Here is a 20,652-nt window from a genome sequence, read left to right as displayed (position 1 = left end):
CGTTGCTGGGTCAAACTCCTGGAACTCCCTCTCTAACAGCAGTATGGGAGTACCTTCACCACACAGATTGCAGCGGTTCAAGAAGGCGACTCACCAACACCTTCTCAAGGGCAATTAGGGATTGGCTTAGAAATACTGGCCAATGATCCCCATATCCAAGTCCCCTCCAAATCACACACCATCCTGACTTTGAAATATATCACCGTTCCTTCATTGTCACTGGGTCAATATCCTAGAAATACCTCCCGAACAACAACGTGGGAGTACCTTCACCACACCAACTGCAGCAGTTCAAGAGGAGGCTCATCTCCACCTTCTCAAGGGAATTAGGGATAGGCAATACATGCTGGCATATTCCATGAATGAATAAATAAAAAAATAAAAAATTCAATTGAAGCTTTGCGAAACCACAGACATAGAAACATAGAAACATAGAAAATAGGTGTAGGAATATGCCATTCGGCCCTTCGAGCCTGCACCAGCATTCAAAATGATCATGGCTGATCATGCAAATTCAGTACCCCAGTCCTGCCTTATCTCGAAACCCTTGATCCCTTTAGCTGTAAGGGCCACATCTAACTCACTTTTGAATATATCCAATGAAATGGACTCAGCAACTTTCTGTGGTAGAGAATTCCACAGGTTCACAATTCTCTGGGTGAAAATGTTTCTCCTCATCTCGGTCCTATATGGCTTACGCCTTATCCTTACAATGTGACCCCTGGTTCTGGACTTCCCCAACATCGGAAACATTCTTCCTGCATCTAACCTGTCCAATCCCATCAGAATTTTATATGCTTCTATGAGATCCCCTCTCATTCTTCTAAATTCCATTGAATACAAGCCTAGTCGATCCAGTCTTTCTTCATATGTCAGCCCTGCCATCCCGGGAATCAGTCTGGTGAACTCCCTCAATAGCAAGAATACCATTTCTCAGATTAGGAGGCCAAACCTGCACACAATACTCAAGGTGTGGTCTCAACAAGGCACTGTACAACTGCAGCAAGACCTCCCTGCTCCTATACTCAAATCCTCTCGCTATGAAGGCCAACATGCCATTTGCTTTCTTAATTGCCTGCTGTACCTGCATGCCTACTTTCACTGACTGATGTACCACGACACCCAGGTCTCATTGCACCTCCCCTTTTACTCATCTGTCACCATTCAGATAGTATTCTGCCTTCCTGTTTTTGCCACCAAAGTGGATAACCTCACACTTATCCACATTATACTGCAGCTGCTATGCATTTGCCCAATCACTTAACCTGTCCAAGTAACCCTGCAGCCTCTTAGCATCCTCCTCACAGCTCACACTGCCACACAGCTTAGTGTCATCTGCAAACTTGGAGATATTATATTCAATTCCTTTGTCTAAATCATTAATATATATTGTAAATAGCTGGGGTCCCAGCACTGAACCTTGTGGTACCCCATTCGTCAATGCCTGCCATTCTGAAAAGGACCCGTTTATTCCCACTCTTTGCTTCCTGTCTGTCAAGCAGTTCTCTATCCGCGTCAATACATTATCCCCAATATGATGTGCCTTAATTTTGCACACTAATCTCTTGCGTGGGACCTTGTCAAAAGCCTTTTGAAAGTCCAAATACACCACTTTAACTGGTTCTCCCTTATCCACTCTATGAGTTACATCCTCAAAAAACTCTCGAAGATTTGCCAAGCATGAATTCCCTTTAATAAATACATGCTGACTTGGACCGACCCTCTCACTGCTTTCCAAATGCGCTGCTATTATATCTTTGATAATTGATTCCAACATTTTCCCCACTACCAATGTCAGGCTAACCAGTCTATAATTCCGTGTTTTCTCTCTCCCTCCTTTTTTAAAAAGTGGAGTTAGAATAGCTACCCTCCAATCCATAGGAACTTACCCAAAATCCATGGAATGTTGGAAAATGACCACCAATGCATCTACTAGTTCTAGGGCCACTTCCTTAAGTATTCTGGTATGCAGACTATCAGGCCTCTGGGGATTTATCGGCCTTCAATCCCATCAATTTTCCTAACACCATTTCCTGACTAATAAGGATTTCCCTCAGTTCTCTCAGTTCCACCTTCTCGCTAGACCCTCGGTCCCCTAGTATTTTCGGTAGGTTATTTGTGTCTTCCTTAGTGAAGACAGAACCAAAGTATTTATTCAATTGGTCTGCCATTTCCTTGTTCCCCATTATGAATTCACTTGATTTTGACTACAAGGGACCTACAATAGTCTTCACTAATCTTTTATTTCTTCACATATCTATAGAAGCTTTCGCAGTCATTTTTTATGTTCCCTGTAAGCTTCCTCTCATACTCTATTTTCCCCCTCCTAATTAGAATCTTTGTCCTCCTCTGCTAAATTCTAAATTTCTCCCAGGTCTTTGGTTTGCTGCTTTTTCTGGCCAATGTATATGCCTCTTCCTTGGATTTAACACTATCTCTAATTTCCTCTGTTAGCCACGGTTGAGCCACCTTCCCCATTTTATTTTTACGCCAAACAGGGATGTACAATTGTTGTAGTTTATCCATGTGATCTTTAAATGTCTGCCATTGCCTATCTATCGTCAACCCTTTAAATATCATTCGCCAGTCTATCCTAGCCAATTCACGTCTCATACCGTCAAAGTTACCTTTCTTTAAGTTCAGGACTCTAGTCTCTGAATTAACCATGTCACTCTCCATCTTAATGAAGAATTCTACCATATTATGGTCACTCTTCCTCAAGAGGCCTCGCACAACAAGATTGCTAATTAATCCTCTCTCATTACACAAGACCCAGTCTAGGATGGCCTGCTCTCTAGTTGGTTCCTCGACATATTGGTCTAGAAATCCATCCCTTATACACTCCAGGAAATCCTCCTTCACCGTACTGCTATCAGTTTGGTTAGCCCAATCTAAATGTAGATTAAAGTCACCCATGATAACTGATGTACCTTTATTGCATGCATCCCTAATTTCTTGTTTGATGCCATCCCCAACCTCACTAATACTGTTTGGTGGTCTGTACACAACTCCTACTAACGTTTTCTGTCCTTTTGCAAATCTACCCATATAGATTCCACATCATCCAAACTCTTGTCCTTCCTTACTATTGCGTTAATCTCCTCTTTAACCAGTAATGCTACCCCAGCTCCTTTTCCTTTCTGTCTATCCTTCCTGAATATTGAATACCCCTAGATGTTGAAATCCCAGCCTTGGTCACCCTGGAACCATGTCTCCGTAATCTTAATTACATTATATCCGTTAACAGCTATCTGCGCAGTTAATTCATCCACCTTATTAAGAATATTCCTCGCATTGAGACTCAGAGCCTTCAGGCTTGTTTTTTTTAGCATTCTTTGTCCTTTTAGATTTATGTTGTAATGTGGCCCTTTTTGATTTTTGTCCTTGATTTCTCTGCCCTCCACTCTTACTTTTCTCCTTCCTACCTTTTTCTTCTGCCCCCTTTTTACTTCCCTCTGCCTCCCTGCATAGATTCCAATCCCACTGACATCCAGCGTGTGTATCATTTATGCTGTTTTTCAAAGATTCCACTGATCTTCTGCTGAAGTTAAGATGGACGATGGGGAGAACCCCATGGACATGCAACCCCGATGACTTTAAAATGGGAAGTGAATTATGTCTGCATGTCCTGGTCCAATTATCCCTCGCCTTTTAACCTCACTTCATCTGAAGACTACACTTGGTCTTGGCTTCCCATGTGCGATGGGAGATCAACAATACAATAATGGCCCTTAAATTCCGTTTTGGCCTTCCCCGAGGGTATTTTAGAGAAAAAATACGCACCTACCTTAAGCTGCTGCCCACGTTCGACTTTCCGATGCTGTGCCCTGAGCTGACTGCGCGTTGCAGCGCGTGCACGTTGGGACGTGCGCAGGCCTGTAGCTGGAGTCACATGGCTCTGGGCAGCCAATCAAGTAAAGTATCATAGTAATAGGAGTTCCGAAAGGTCCTAAACTCCTATTACATTGATTGAGAAACAGCCCCAAACACCCAAAACACAGCTCCAAACACCCAACAAACTAATAAAAAATAGAAAATATACACTACATTCATTTAAATTAAAGTTATTAATGTCTTAAAAAATATATATTTTCCCAATTTTAAAAAAAGTTTTTTAAAATAAACTTACTGTTTTGGGGAGGGTTTTTAATAAAATATGTTTTCATAACTTTATTTACATATGTTTTTGTGTTTTTTAAAACACTTGCGTCTGTAAAAGTAGGCTGTGCGCCTGCATTTTCAGGCGCAAGATTTTTGAGGATATTTGTGTGCTTAAATATCGGAAATTTGCACTTACAAATGTCCTCGCTCCCAATCTGCAGAGGATCTGGCAAGCCAGAAACTTGACAGTTCAGAAAAGCCGGTTTTCAGTGCATGCGCATTGCGTGCTGAAAATCGGCTTTTCTGATGCCTTCCCGGGTCCGTACAAACTTCGTACAGACCCGGGGAGGCCAGAATTTCAGGGCTATTATTTTTTGAATGCTGTAACAGATGGGTTGGTCTTTTCTACATTTTACACTGCAGCATGTAAACCACTCGTGTGTGTAAATAATTGCATATTTAAGCAGACTGAGGAGTCAGCCACTAACCTTGAAACGACTGATGAGGTCATATTTGGTGAAAAGTTCGTAAACAATGAATTTGAGTGCGTGTTCTCCACTGGCCTCATTCAGTGCAAATATGTTGAAGGTCCATTTATCTATACTCTGCAAAACAAAGCACAAGACACTGCTCCATGATTACTAATTGACTTTTGTCACTGGTTTACAAGGCTTGGATTTCTTGCAGCCAGTCCATCATTGTAATGGAATATGAGCGAGAGTTCCATTCCATTCCATTGTGCTAATTCTCCATTTACTTCTGGACACCCTTGCTTTCTGCCAAGCCTAGGTTTACATGAGTCTTTGTGCCACTTGTTCAAATTCCCTCATCCCCAGCACCAGTACTGGCACCCATAGGCTTTCCAATCTATTTAGGAAAAGAGTCGGTGTACCGAGTAAGCCAGACTTGATTAAACATGCTCACTGCCCATCTTACTTTGGCAGACGATTAGTCCATGCAGAGGCAGAAGCAGGAACAAAAGCATCTGTAAATGCCTGACTGACTGTAACGTTGGATACTTCCTCCAAAACACCCAACCAACTGAAGGTCATACTTTCAGGTGCATTGTAAGTAAGCATGTCGGTTTCCCCATTGGTCATACTCATCATTATACCACCAATCACTATTACAGGGCCTGGCACCATAAGTGGCAATGACTGTGGGGAACTGTTTTTAGGTCTGGGTGAGTAGAGAGTCAGGTACAGATCCATGCCATAGTAACACTCGGCCTGAAATTTATCTGCAATTCCTTGCAGGCATGCTGCAATGTTGATCCTTCTGGATGGTGCCATTGAATGCTTTGCAACCACTTCACACAGCACAACCTCCATCTCAGTAGCCATCAAATAGGAGTTAAGTACTCCATTACTTGCCTGTAGATACACTTGATTTGGTTCCCTTCATTTTTGACTTTCTTTGTCCCCAGCCCCATTTGCCTTGGAAATATTGCTAATGAGTTGTGATTTCTTTTGAGGCTCACCAAAGGCTTTCAGAATTTTTCTAGCACTCCATTTAATTTTCCATTGAAGTCATAGAATTACATTAAATATACAGCACAGAAACAGGCCATTCAGTCCAATCAGTCCATGCCAACGTTTATGCTCCACTCGAGCCTCCTCCTGTCTTTCCTCATCTAACTTTATCAGCAGATCACGCTATTCCCTTCTCCCTCATATGCTTATCGAGCTTCCCCTTAAATGCATCAATACCATCCGCCTCAACTACTCCCTGTGGTAGCATGTTCCACATTCTCACCACTCTCCCGATAAAGACGTTTATTCTGAATTCCCTATTGGATTTCTTGGTGACTATCTTATATTGATGGTCTCTAGTTTTGCTGTTCCCCACAAGTGGAAACATTCTCTCTGTATCCACTCTCTCAAAATCTTTCAGAATTTTAAAGACCTCTATGAGGTCACCCCTCCGCCTTTTCTTTTCTGGAGAAAAGAGACGCATGCGGCCTGTTGATCCTTTCCTGATATTAATACCCTCACGTTTCTGGTATCCTCCGTGTAATTTTGTTTTGCACCTTTTCCAGTGCCTCGATATCCATTTTATAATAAGGCAACCAGAACTGGCCATAACACTCCTCGTGTGGTCTGACCAAGATTTGATACAAATTTAGCATAACTTCTCTACTTTTCAATTATATACCTCGAGAAACAAACCCTAGTGCCTGTTTTGATATTTTTATGGCCTTATTAACCTGTGCTCTACTTTTAGTGATTTGTGTATTTGTACTCCCAGATTACTATGCTCCTCTGCCCCATTTAGATTCTTATTTTCCAAGTAATATGTGACCTCCTTATTTTTCTTACCCAAATGTAACAGATAAGACTTATCTATGTTGAAATTCATTGGTCAATTATATGCCCATTCTGCAAGTTTATTTAAGCCTTCTTATAATTTGTTGCAGTCCTCCTCAGTATTGACTATTCCCCCCGCCCCCACCAATTTGCATCCGCAAATTTAGAAATTGTGATTTTGGTTCCAAAGTCGAAATGATTAATATAACTTGTGAACAATATTGGTCCCAGCACTAATCTTTCTTCTTTCTCAGTTCTTAGATATAGGTATTATGTTAGCTATCCCCACCAGTCCTCTGGCACTACAACTTTTTCTAACAAATTATTAAATATGTGTAATTGTGCCTCTGGTATCTCTTCCCTTGATTCTTTTAAAATGCTTGGTGCAATTTGTCCAGACCAGGGTTTTTATCTTCTTTTGAGTTTTATTAGTTTATTTAATATTTCTCTTTTTATTTTGAATGCAGTTATATCATTCCGAATCTCATCTTCTGCTGTCATGTCCATCTGATCCATAACCTTGGTAAATACTGAAGCAAAGTAATTATTTCATATTTCTGACATTTCGCTATTGTTGCCTGTGTTTTTACCATGCCCATCCTTTAGTGGCTCTATTCCCATCCCAACTTTCCTTTTTTATTTATGTGTCTTTAGAATATTTTACTATTTTGTTTTATGTTCCTTGATAATTTAATTTCATAGTTCCTCTTTGCCTTCCTAATTGTTTTTTTGACTGCCCTCCCAATCTCTTCATATTGTCCCTCGTCATGTTCTCCCCTGTTGCCCATGTACTTGGTGAATGCCTCTTTACTTACTCTGAATTTTACCCTGATATCTTTATTCCTACATGGTGTGTCATAAATGTTTAGTTGTTCTCACTTTATTTTTAACCATCTTTTTACACTCCTGTTCGAAAACTCCATTTATTCCCTGGCCATATATGTCCTCCCTTAGTTTAGTCTATCCTATGCTCTCCTTTCCAATTTTATTGATATTTAGGTTCGTTTCATTTCTTATAGATCCCTCCCGCCATCGTACTAAATTAAAGCCTCTGCCTTCTCCTTATTTACCTTTCCATTAGGACACTGGTCCCATTATAGTTCAGATGGAGCCTATCCCATCAGTATAGCTCCTTCCTGTCTCAGTACTGGTGCCAGTGCCCCATGGAAAGGCAGCGGGACTTCGAGCGGGGAGTTTGTGAGGCGGCCGAAAAAAGGCCCGACATCGGCGAGGCAGCGGGACTTCAAGCGGGAGTTCGGGATGCGGCCTATAAAAGGCATGAAATCGGAGAGGCAGCGGGACTTCGAGCGGGGAGTTCGTGAGGCGGCCTATAAAAGGCCCGACATCGGCGAGGCAGTGGGACTTCGAGCGGGGAGTTCGTGAGACGGCCTATAAAAGGCCCAACATCGGAGAGGCAGCGGGACTTCGAGCGAGAGGTCGGGAGGCCAGCCGGCGCAGCTGCAGCAGGGGCAGAAGGTAAACAAAGAAGTAGAAAGAAATCAAAAGGTGACGTCACAGCCAAGGGGGTAAGTGATTTGCTGGTGATTGGTGAGTAGTTTTTCTTTTTCTTTTCCTTTATCAGGAGGTAACCTTTGACATTGTTGTTGCCAATTAAGTTAATGTAATGGTTAATTCATGACAGGAGAGCTCGGACATGTGTTATGCTCCTCCTGTACTATGTGGGAAGTCAGGGACGCTTCCAGTGTCCCTGACAACTACATGTGCGGGAAGTGTATCCGGCTGCAGCTCCTGACAGACCACGTTGCAGCACTGGAGGCGGGTGGATTCAATCTGGAGCATGCACGATGCTGCGAATGTCGTGAATAGCACCTTTAGTGAGTTGGCTACACCGCAGGGAAAGATTACCAGGCAGATAGCAAATGGGTGACCAACAGGAAGAGCAGTGGAAGGAAGGTAGTGCAGGGGTCCCCTGTGGTCATCCCCCTGCAAAACAGATAGACTGCTTTAGCTACTGTTGAGGGGGATGACTCATCAGGGGAGAGCAGCAGCAGTCAAGTTCATGGCGCCGTGGGTGGCTCTGCTGCATAGGAGGGCAGGAAAAAGAGTCGGAGAACTATAGTGGTAGGGGAATATATTGTAAGGGGAATAGATAGGCGTTTCTGGTGCCACAATCGAGACTCCAGGATGGTATGTTGCCTCCCTGATGCAAGGGTCAAGGATGTCTCGGAGCGGCTGCAGGGCATTTTGAAGGGAGAGAGTGAAAAGCCAGTTGTCGTGGTGCATATACATACCAACGACATAGGTAAAAAACGGAATGAGGTCCTACAAGTAGAATTTAGGGAGCTAGGAGTTAATTAAAAAGTAGGACCTCAAAGGTAGTAATCTCAGGATTGCTACCAGTGCGACGTGCTAGTCAGAGTAGGAATCGCAGGATAGCTCAGATGAATACGTGGCTTAATGAGTGGTGCAGAAGGGAGGGATTTAAATTCCTGGGACATTGGAACCGGTTCTAGGAGAGGTGGGACCAGTACAAACCAGACGGTCTGCACCTGGGCAGGACTGGAACCAATGTCCTAGGGGGAGTGTTTGCAAGCGCTGTTGGGGAGGGGCTAAACTAATATGGCACGAGGATGAGAACCTATGCAGGGAGACAGAGGGAAGTAAAATGGCGGCAGAAGCAAAAGATAGAAAGAAGAAAGGTAAAAGTGGAGGGCAGAGAAAGCCGAGGCAAAAATCAAAAAGGTCCATATTACAGCAAAACTCTAAAAGGGCAAAGTGTGTTAAAAAGACAAGCCTCAATGTGAGGAGTATTCGTTATAAGGTGGACGAATTAACTGCACAGGCAGCAATTAATGAATATGATATAATTGGCATCACGGAGACATGGCTCCAGGGTAACCAAGGCTGAAAACTCAACATTCATGGGTACTCAGCATTCAGGAAAGATAGACAGGAACGAAAAGGAGGTGGGGTAGTGTTGCTGGTTAAAGAGGAAATTAATGAAATATTAAGGAAGGACATTAGCTTGGATGATGTGAAATCTGTATGGGTGGAGCTGTGGAATACCAAGGGGCAGAAAACGTTGGTGGAAGTTGTGTACAGACCACCAAACAGTAGTAGTGAGGTTGGGACAGCATTAAACAAGAAATTAGGGAGGCGTGCAATAAAAGTATAGCAGTTATCATGGGCGACTTAAATCTAAATATAGATTGGGCGAACCAAACTGATAGCAATACGGTGGAGGAGGATTTCCTAGAGTGTTTTAGGGATGGTTTTCTAGACCAATATGTTGAGAAACCAACTAGAGGGCTGGCCATCCTAGACTGGGTGATGTGTAATGAGAAAGGACTAATTAACAATCTTGTTGTGTGAGCCCCCTTGGGGAAGAGTGACCAGAATTCTTTATTAAGATGGAGAGTGACATAGTTAATCCAGAGACTAGGGTCCTGAACTTAGGGAAAGGTAACTTCGATGGTATGAGACGTTAATTTGTTAGAATAGGCTGGCAAATGATACTTAAAGGGATGACGGTGGATAGGCAATGGCAAATATTTAAGGATCACATGGATGAGCTTCGACAATTATACATCCCTGTTTTGAGTAAAAATAAAACGGAGAACGTGTCTCAACCGTGGCTAACAAGGGAAATTAAGGATAGTGTTAAATCCAAGGAAGAGGCATATAAATTGGCCTGAAAAAGCAGCAAACCTGAGGACTGCGAAAAATTTCAAATTCAGCAGAGGAGGATAAAGGGTTTAATTAGGAGGGGGAAAAAAAAGAGTATGAGAGAAAGCTTGCTGGGAACATAAAAACTGACTGCAAAAGCTTCTATTGATATGTGAAGAGAAAAAGATTAGAGAAGACAAATGTAGGTCCTTTGCAGTCAGATTCAGGTGAATTTATAATGGGGAACAAAGAAATGGCAGACCAGTTGAACAAATACTTTGGTTCTGTTTTCACGAAGGAAGACACAATAGCCTTCTGGAAGTATTAGGGGACCAAGGGTCTAATGAGAAGGAGGAACTGAAGGATAGTCTTATTAAGCAGAAATTGTGTTAGGGCAATTGATGGGATTGAAGGCCGATAAATCCCCGGGGCCTGATAGTCTGCATCCCAGAGTACTTAAGGAAGTGGCCCTAGAAATAGTGGATGCATTGGTGATCATTTTTCAACAATCTATCGACTCTGGACCAGTCCCTATGGACTGGATGGTAGCTAATGTAACACCACTTTTGAAAAAAGGAGGGAGAGAGAAAACAGGGAATTATAGACCGGTTAGCCTGATATCAGTAGTGGGGAAAATGTTGGAATCAATTATTGAAGATGAAATAGCAGCGCATTTGGAAAGCAGTGACAGGATCGGTCCAAGTCAGCATGGATTTATGAAAGGGAAATCATGCTTGACAAATCTCCTGGAATTTTTTGAGGATGTAACAAGTAGAGTGGACAAGGGAGAACCAGTGGATGTGGTGTATTTGGACTTTCAAAAGGCTTTTGACAAGGTCCCACACAAGAGATTGGTGTGCAAAATAAAGCACATGGTATTGGGGGTAATGTATTGACGTGGATAAAGAACTGGTTGGCAGACAGGAAGCAGAGAGTTGGGAAAAACGGGTCATTTTCAGAATGGCAGGCAGTGACTAGAGGGGTGCCGCAGGGCTCAGTGCTGGGACCCCAGCTCTTTACAATATACATTAATGGTTTAGATGAAGGAATTGAGTGTAATATCTCCAAGCTTGCAGATGACACGAAACTGGGTGGCGGTGTGAGCTGTGAAGAGCGGCTGCAGGTTGACTTGGGCAGGTTAGGTGAGTGGGCAAATGCATGGCAGATGCAGTACAATGTGGATAAATGTGAGGTTATCCACTTTGGGGGCAAAAACACGAAGGCAGAATATTATCTGAATGGCGGCAGATTAGGAAAAGGGGAGGTGCAACGAGACCTGGATGTCATGGTACATCAGTCATTGAAAGTTGGCATGCAGGTACAGCAGGTGGTGAAGAAGGCAAATGGTATGTTGGCCTTCATAGCTAGGGGATTTGAGTATAGGAGCAGGGAGGTCTTACTGCAGTTGTACAGGGCCTTGGTGAGGCCTCACCTGGAATATTGTGTTCAGTTTTGGTCTCCTAATCTGAGGAAGGACGTTCTTGCCACTGAGGGAGTGCAGCGAAGGTTCACCAGACTGATTCCCGGGATGGCAGGACTGACATGTGAGGAGAGACTGGTTTGACTGGGCCTGTATTCACTGGAGTTTAGAAGGATGAGGGGGAATCTGATAGAAACATATAAAATTCTGACGGGACTGGATACATTAGATGCAGAAAGATGTTTCCAATGTTGGGGAAGTCCAGAACCAGGGGACACAGTCTAAGGATAAGGAGTAAGCCATTTAGGACTGAGATAAGGAGAAATTTCTTCACTCAGAGAGTTGTTAATCAGGTATAGTATGTTCTCATTCATAATAATGGGAAGTCCAACTTACGGAGTTACCATTATTATGAATGAGAACATACTATACCTGATTGGCTGCCCAGAGCCATGTGACTACAGCTCCAGCCCTGCGCACATCCTGACGTGCATGCGCTCCGATGAGCACCAGAGTGAAGGCCTCAGGCTCGGAAGTTCGAGTGGGCGCAGCAGCAACAGGTAAGTGCACATCTTTTTTCCCTTTTTCACTCGTTTGCCTACGGGGAGACCTCGATCAGAATTTCAGGCCCATTAACCTGTAGAATTCCCTACTGCAGAAAGTTGTTGATGCCAGTTGATTGGATATATCCAAGAGAGAGTTAGATATGGCCCTTACGGCTAAAGGGATCAAGGGGTATGGAGAGAAAGCAGGAAAGGAGTACTGAGGTGTATGATCAGCCATGATCTTATTGATGGGCTGAATGGCCTACTCCCGCGCCTATTTTCTATGTTTCTATGTTTCTATGAAAGGAACCCCACTTTCCCACACCAGCCCTTTAGCCACATATTAATGGGCCTGAAATTATGATTGTGGTCATCCCATGGGCAAACGAGTGAAAAAGAGAAAAAAGATGCGCTCTTACCTGTTGCTGCTGCGCCCGCTCGAACTTCCAAGCCTGAGGCCTTCACTCCTACGCATTGGAGCGTGTGCACGTCAGGATGTGTGAGGGCTGGAGCTATCGTTACATGGCTCTCGGCAGCCAATCAGGTATAGTATAAACACTAATTAAAAAAAAATACACTACATATTTAAGAATCATTTAAATTAAAGTTCTTATAAAAAAATATATTTTCCCGACTTTTTTTAAAGATGCCTTAAAATAAACTTTCCATAGTGGGGAGGGTTGTTAACAATAAAATATATTTTCATATGTGTTTATTTAATTTAATTTTAATGTAGATGTATGTTTTTAAACGCTTGCGCCTGTAAAAGTCGGCTATATGCCTGCTTTTTCAGGTGCAAGACTTTTGAGGACATTTGCTGGGCAAGATATTCGTAAATATCGGAAATCTTGCCCTACAAGTGTCCTCGCTCCCGATATGCATGAGATCTGTCAAGCCAGAAACTTGACAGATCGGAAAAGAAGGTTTTCCGCGCATGCGCATTACGGCCTTCCCAGGTCCGTAGGAACTTCGTACAGACCCGGGACACCGGAATTTCAGGGCCATTAACTCTCTTGATCTATTGATCTCTATGTCAATTTGCACATGTCTCAGGCAATAATCCAGAGATTATTACCCTCAAGTCAATGGAAATAAAAATCGGGAAATGATCTGCCAATTTGTTATCATCCATTTAACATTATCACACAAAGTCAAAATGACCCCCCTAGTGCGCTCCCTACACCTTTCGAATCTGCACCTGAAATTCTACTAATGACCTGACCTCAGAATATTGTGTGCAACAACCCATCTCTATTAGAGTTTGTAATATCCACCAATAGCCATTCAGGCATTAACAACACTAATAATCAAATATCTATCCTTAACATGTATCTATTAATTAATTAATGGTTCAGAAATGTAAGTAAATACAACACACTTTTCGATGTAATAATCAATTAAGATGGACCAAACTTTGAGAACTACAATCATTGACAGTAACTTTCATGTGTCATGGGGGAAAAAAACAGATGAATATTCATTTATAAGAACAGAATATAGTCAATTTTACAATTTTACAAGTTCAGCTTCCAGCTCATAGCTTTGTTCGACTGAAGGACAAATTGGACAATCAGGCTCGAAGGTCCATCCACCCATCTCGCATCCATCATGATTTTCCACAATAAAATTAACCAGTATAAAGTTCGAGGTCGTGAATTGGCTATGTCCACCACAGCGCCCAATTCTACAATGTGCCCTCCTGTCAAACAATGCCCCTCATTGCAGGCACAAAGTTTGCCTCATAATAGCTTGAAAAGGTATGAGATAGTCATAGAGTAAAAAAAGCAAAAGCCAAAAAATACCTTTAACACAGCGATGACTGAAGGAGGGTAGCTTAGTCCAACCATATTTGATGTACGCCTGTACATTCTGTTCAGGAGCAGTTTGGAAAACAAACAGAATTAATACCGTAATGAAAGATTGTTATCAGTAGCATTGGTCAAAGTGAGATAACATGCTTGAATTGATGCAAAACTATACTTCAGGCCTTTAATCAGGAAGCTAGCTTTTTTTTTACAGTGAGCAACTATTTGTTCTTTAACTCCTCTTTTTGATAAAACATTTTCTTTCAGCAAAATCAATTGCAATAAAAATGAAGCAGATAGACAGCATGGCCAAACACAGAGATAATGCCGGAATGTGAGGTCAGCAAGTTATTGATAAGTTTAATGTAGGTATTGGTAGAATATTGATTGGAAAAACTGAAAATCCAATTGCATTTTGCTAGTCATCTACCTTTAAATTGCAGATTATTCTTAAAACTTCAGTATCCAATGATGAAAGTCTGCAGCTAAATCATGGGGAAAATCATCAGCATAACCTCAGTTTTGAAGACCTTCATGTTAAATAATGAAATTGAGGGCTAGAAATTGTCCCTTGCCCCAATAGTGGGCGGTAACCTTCCAGGGCCGAGACTTCCTGTGCCTGGCCCGGAAATCCCACCCCTGACGCGGAATTGGGTCATACACTCCTCAAAGGAAGCAGGGTGCTGTTTCCGGCACTCCACTTCCTTTGAGGGGCGGTAGCGCCATGCGGAGTCTCGCGCTGCGCGGAGCAGGCCAATGCTACGTGGATACTCCACGTAGCGCTGAAGTGCTACAATGCCCTTCCCCTTCCATTAAAGGGGAGGGCCGCTGCTCACTCTATAGGACCTTTGGTGGCCACCACTGGGCCACCAGGGATGGGTTCAACCAGACCAGCAGCCCGACACCCAAAACGGAGAGCCGGACTGCATGATGGCAGCCCGGTCATCGCGAGAGCCGCCATTGTTGGGCTGACCCAAGAGTCAGCCGACAAATAAAGATGGTGACACGCGAAGCTGGCATTGACATCCGCCTGCGCCGCGATGGCGGGCCACGCAGCAATTGCACCCATGGGGTGGAAAGGGGTCGGCGCGGGGCAGCGAGAGGCCAGCGCGCATGGCAATTACATCATCACCGGTTGCGCACCAGCCCAGGGCGCTAATCATGCAGCACTGCCAGGACAGCGTCACCCAGACCTCTGGGGCAATTTTCTGGGAAGTGGTAGCGCCCCACCTCCCCCAGGCAAAAATGCCATTGCGCCTTGTTAGCGTCTCCCCCAGAGGCGCTAACAGGGTTATAAAAAGGGCCAATTTTGCCCCCTGAATGTTTTGTCTAATATCAGCTCTTCACTTTCCCAGTTCTACAATTGCAACTTAAAATGCAGCCCTAAAGTCCCAGTTATAGAGCTTTCTCTCGGGAGATTATGGTGGGACAGGGTCAGGGAACAATGAAAGTGATCATTAGAACAACAACCTCAATGGGCCCAACAGTCTTTACTTACTGAAATTTGTGGACATTAGAAAGTCATTTTCTTCTATGCCAACAATGGTTACAAAATGAAGTCAAACATGCTGGTAAGAATGTTCAGTCACTCCCAATTTACAGGGAGGAATGGTGTATGCTCAGGCATTCCCAATTTACGGGGAGGAATGGGGTATGCTCAGGAACTCCCAATTTACGGGGAGGAATGGGGTATGTTCAGGCACTCCCAATTTACGGGGAGGAATGGGGCATGTTCAGGCACTCCCAATTTACACTCCGCGTAGTTTTACACTCCATTGACTTCACGCTTCCACTGGCCTTGTTAATTATCCCTTCACTCTATCCCACCAATTCAATCAGCTGAGGGAAATTTCTATGTTACGAACATAACATAAATTTCCCCTGACCTCCAAAAGTAAGAAAACCGAGCTCCGGTTCATTTATCCGCCCTTCCACTTCTGCAATGCAACTCTGGAATTTCGATCTTCATATAATAAATTCGATACCCACCCCCCACACCCCCATGTCTTCCTGCCTAGAAAACCTCATGTCCATGTTATCTGTATAACCTTCATTTATATTCTGACGAATATTTATTTGCTCATTTCAAAGGAGTTGACTGACAATTGGCTTTTTCGGAATTTTGTTCTGCGTGTCATTCTGTAGAGAATTAAAGTGTCTTTCCATTTCTTGTTTCTCTGGAGATTTTGGGACTGAAATTGCCCTGCACTGGGTTTGGGGCCCATCATTTGAATTAAGTGAAAAATTAGCACCGGCCAAGATGGGTAGGAGGAAGTTTGTAAATTCGGCACTTTGTTTTGCAAATCGGAGAGCTGGGCTGTTGGAGCACTAAATGGCCTCCACGTGGTGCTGGAGGGGAAGTGGAGGGGCAGTGGTGGAAAGGTCCAGCCAATTTCAGGTGAATCTCATTCAGTTATAATGAGTCACCTGGTCATTGGGCTTCTTAAAGGGGATGCCTTACAGTTTTGTTCTGCTGATTCTCTTATTCCTCACTGTTGAATAGCTCTTTGCTGAGGATCGTCACGTCAGCTAGGAGAGGCAGTACAAGGGTGATGCGGTTCTCAGACGCCGAATTGGAGACACTGGTGAGGGCAGTGAAGGACAGGAGACACATTCTTTTCCCTCCAACTGGGAGGTCCGCTCGACAGCTTCTCAGAGCTATCTGGGCAGAGGTGGCTGCTGAGGTGTCCGTCCTTGAACGCACACCCACACAGTGTCGCAAGAAGTTCTGCGATCTCACTCGTCTGGTCAAAGTGAATACATGTTCCCCCAATTCTTACCTGTGAACCCCTGTCTGTTCCCACAACTCTTACAAGGCAGCCTCTGTGCAGACTCAGCAAACTAGCATTGAACTCAGGATGTGCCTACTCACAGTTATTGCCTCATTTGATGCTTTGCTTAGAATTACAGCTGTTTAAGCTGCCCATGCATTTCTTCCACATAGATAACTGCACTGTTACTCATCGAGCATCTCCTCACAGGTCTTAATTATGGAAGCCTTGAGGGCAGACCAGGCGCCGTGCGCAGTCTGCGTCTCTAGATCACTGAGTTGCCAGGTTGGTAGCGAGGCGTTGGCTGAATCGCGCTCTTAGCATGGTCTCCGAGTGCTCCAACATTGATTTTTCTCCGGCATTGTTTCTGATACCGTCACTGCTTTTGGGCAACATTGATGGACATCACCGAGTGGATTAGGCGGAGGTCCGTCCAGCAGTCGTCAGCTCCTGTCATGGCATGGGTGATGAGCACGTCTTTAGGGTCCCTCGCTCGATCGATGACGTAGTCTAGCAGATGCCAGTGCTTGGATCGAGGGTGTTGCCATGAAGCCTTGTATTTGTCGCTCTGATGGAACAAGGTGTTGGTTATGACGAGGCCATGTTCTAAGCATTTTGTCAGGAGGAGGGTACCGTTGGAGTTGATTTTCCCTACCCCCTCTCTGCCGATCACACCTCTCCAGAGGCCTGTGTCATTTCCAACTCTGGGGTTAAAGTTACCAAGGAGGATCAGCTTGTCTCCCTTTGGTACTCGGCACAGGGATTCTTCAAGGCTGGAGTAGAATTCCTCTTTGGTGTCGTCTGCAGCTTCCAGTGTTGGGGCGTATGCACTGATGACCGTAGCACACTGCTTCCGGGCTAGGCTGAGCTGAAAGGTCATGAGTTGTTCATTTATCCCACAAGGGGAGTCTCTGAGATGGCTAATTAGCTCATTTTTTATGGTGAAGCCCATCCCTTAGAGAACTTCTTCTAGTTTACCTCTCCAGAAGAACGTGTAACCGCCACCTTGTTCCCTGAGCTGGCCTTCCCCTTCCCACCGGGTCTCGCTTAGGATAGCGACGTCTACGTCAAAGTGGTTGCGTTCCCGAGCAATGATGGCAGCTTGATGTCTGGTCTGTTGCTGTTGGAATTGTCCGTGGGGGTTCCTGACGTTGCAGGTCTCGAACTTCATTTTAAGTAATGGAAGATGCCTGTGCGCGAATTCTTTTAACGTGGAGTGGTCATTGCACACCAGCTACCACATGGGCTTGACAGAGCAAGGTCTTGGTCTAGTGGCAAGGGGATCCAAGATGACTGGAGACCAGGCTCTGTTGCATTTCACTCGACCAGGAAACACCAAGACTGGAGAATGACCAGGAAATCCAGGAGTTAATAGGCTGCAAGTGCAAGGCAGTCTTGAATTGGAAACAGCAAGACAACTCGAGTGCAAGAAAGTTGATCTACAGATGTCTGAAGGCTGAGATCCAACAAAAAACTTGCGACCCAAAGAACAGATGATGGCTGGAGATCCAGTAACTAGCCGACAATCACGATGTGCATGGATTCTTCAGTGCAGTCAAGATGACCTACGACCCAAGCACCCAAGGTCCTACTCCACTGCGGGCCAAGAACGGAGAGGTGCTCATCAAGGACAGAAAGACAGTCAGTGCCCACTGGAAGGAGCACTTTGAAGATCTCCTTAACCGAGACTCTGTCTTCGACATGAGTGTACTCGACACCATCCCACAGCATGCTACGCGCCACCATCTCAGTACAGCCCCAAACTTGCAAGAGGTTGAAAAGGCCATTCGACAACTGAAGAACAACAAGGCCTCAGGAGCAGATGTAATACCCGCCGAAGCACTAAAACATGGTGGAGAAGCACTCCATCATCATCATAGGTGGTCCCTCATATCGAGAATGATTTTCTTCCACACCAAAAAGGGATGAATTCACAGGTGTTTCAGTGAAGGACCTAATATTCCAGGTCCCGAACTACATCCTGAAGGGTGGAAGATGCCTGCCGGTGGAATTTTTCATATGTGGTGGCCATTGCACAAGAACACAGGCTTGACAGAGCTAGGTCTTGGTCCAGTGGTAATGGTTAACCAGGACGACTGGAGACCAGCTCTGCTGCACGGACCTAGTGCGCACACATATCGCAGTGTGGGCTGGTCCATGCTGCCCCTGGGCCCGCTGCTCTTCTGGGCCCCAAGCTCACGCATCTCCTTGACCCCGATCACGTCACTCCACGATCACTCACCGCTCTTGTGCTCCAACCTCGCCACTCCTGATGTACGTGCCCATGCTCCAATCACCGACCTGGACCTTGATGACATCCGGTCGCCCTCTTCAATGCAGTCGCCCTCTTGCACCAGCTCGTGCTGCTCCCTGAAGTGGCATGCCTCCACACTGTCCAGGGTGCACTCGCCGCTCGCCATTTATGGCCACGACCTGCACTATTTGCGCGAATACATGTGGTAATTTATCTTACTTGGAAGGAGGAGAGCATGCCAGGGAATCTCAGAGATGCCGTAATTGCGATCATCTTCAAGAAAGGGGATAAGTCTGATTGAAGTAATTACAGAGGAATTTCCCTGTATCTACCATAGGGAAAGTATACACAAGAATCTTCCTCAACAGTCTTCTCTCTGTGACAGAAGAGCTCCTCCAAGAGTCACAATGCGGATTCCGCCCACTATGGAGCACAATGGACATGATCTTCACCACGTGACAAATTCAAGAGAAATGCAGGGAACAACATCAACCTCTATACATGGCCTTCTTTGACCTGATAAAGGCCTTTGACGCTGTCAACCATGAGGGATCAGGGAGCGAACTCTTCAAATTTGGCTGTCCTCAAAAATTTGTCACCATCCTCCGCTTGCTTCATGATGACATGCAAATCGTGATCCTGACCAAAGATCAACCACAGACGCAACTCATGTACGAACTGGGGTCAAGCAAGGCTGTGTTATTGTACCAAGGCTCTTCTCGATCTTCCTTGCTGCAATGCTACATCTCACCATCAGTAATCTTCCTGCTGGAGTGGAGATAATCTATAGACCAAATGGGAAACTGTTCAATCTCCATCGCCTTCAGACCAGATCCAAGGTCGTGCAATCCTCTGTCATCGAATTACAATATGTAGATGACACTTGCATCTGCGCTCAGTCAGAGGACGAACTCTAAACCATCGTCAACTCGTACACCATAGCGTACAAGAGCATGGACCTTACACTAAACCTTCATAAAACAAAGGTGCTCTATCAACCTGCCCCCACCACACAACACTGCCCCCCGATTATCAAAATCCATGATGAGGCCTTGGACAATGTGGACCATTTTCCATACCTCGGGAGCCTACTGTCAACAAGGGCAGACATTGATGATAAGGTCCAACACCGCCTTCAGTGTGCCAGCACAGCCTTTACATGCCTAAGAAAAAGAGTGTTTGAAGACAAGAACCATAAAACCAGCACAAAGTTACAGAACAATAGTGATACCTGCCCTCATATATGCTTCTGAGATATGGGCGATATACAGCAGGCACATCAAAGCACTAGAGAAGTACCACCAATGCTGCCTCTTGAAGACCCTGCAAATCCATTGGCAGAATAGGAACACCAACGTCAGTGTTCTCGCCCAAACCAACATCCTCAGCATTGACAACGCTCGATCAGCCCCGATGGACAGGCCACGTCGTCCATATGCCCGATACAAGACTCCCAAAGCAAGTGCTCTACTCGGAGCTCTGACACGACAAACGAGCCCCAGGTTCGCAAAGGAAACGCTTCAAGGACACCCTCAAGGCTTCCTTGAAGAAGTTCAAAATCCCCACTGACCCCTGGGAATCCCTGGCGCAAGATCACTCAAAGAGGAAGAGAATTGTTATGTATTTAACCCTTTGTAACTTGCATTACACCTGACCACCAGAGGGCCCGCCTGTTGGAGTCCCAAGGGATCCCAGCATCCCTTGGGAGCACAGTATATAAGCAGGCCACCCACGAGGTACCTGCACTCTGGAACCTTAATAAAGGAGCTAAGGTCACAATTGCTCATTACACACAGTACTCAGTCTCACCATTTATTATGAGT

General features: G+C 44.7%; 1 protein-coding gene across 1 annotated transcript in view; it reads right to left on the bottom strand.

Annotated features, from left to right (window-relative positions):
- The window catches only part of LOC139264731 (dual specificity calcium/calmodulin-dependent 3',5'-cyclic nucleotide phosphodiesterase 1A-like), a 1,390,883-nt gene that overhangs the window by 412,657 nt on the left and 957,574 nt on the right, over window positions 1-20,652 (bottom strand). Inside the window, exons 6-7 of the mRNA XM_070881778.1 lie at window positions 13,802-13,868; window positions 4,590-4,706 (exon numbers count right to left, since the gene is read on the bottom strand). Of these exons, the coding sequence (XP_070737879.1) occupies window positions 4,590-4,706; window positions 13,802-13,868 (184 nt within the window). The remainder of the gene's footprint in view (window positions 1-4,589; window positions 4,707-13,801; window positions 13,869-20,652) is intronic.

The sequence above is a fragment of the Pristiophorus japonicus genome, chromosome 1 (genome assembly GCF_044704955.1).
Source record: "Pristiophorus japonicus isolate sPriJap1 chromosome 1, sPriJap1.hap1, whole genome shotgun sequence".
NCBI classification, from domain to species: domain Eukaryota; kingdom Metazoa; phylum Chordata; class Chondrichthyes; family Pristiophoridae; genus Pristiophorus; species Pristiophorus japonicus.
The sequence above is the reverse complement of the archived record's forward strand: the minus strand, read 5'-3'. Positions and strand labels throughout refer to the sequence as shown.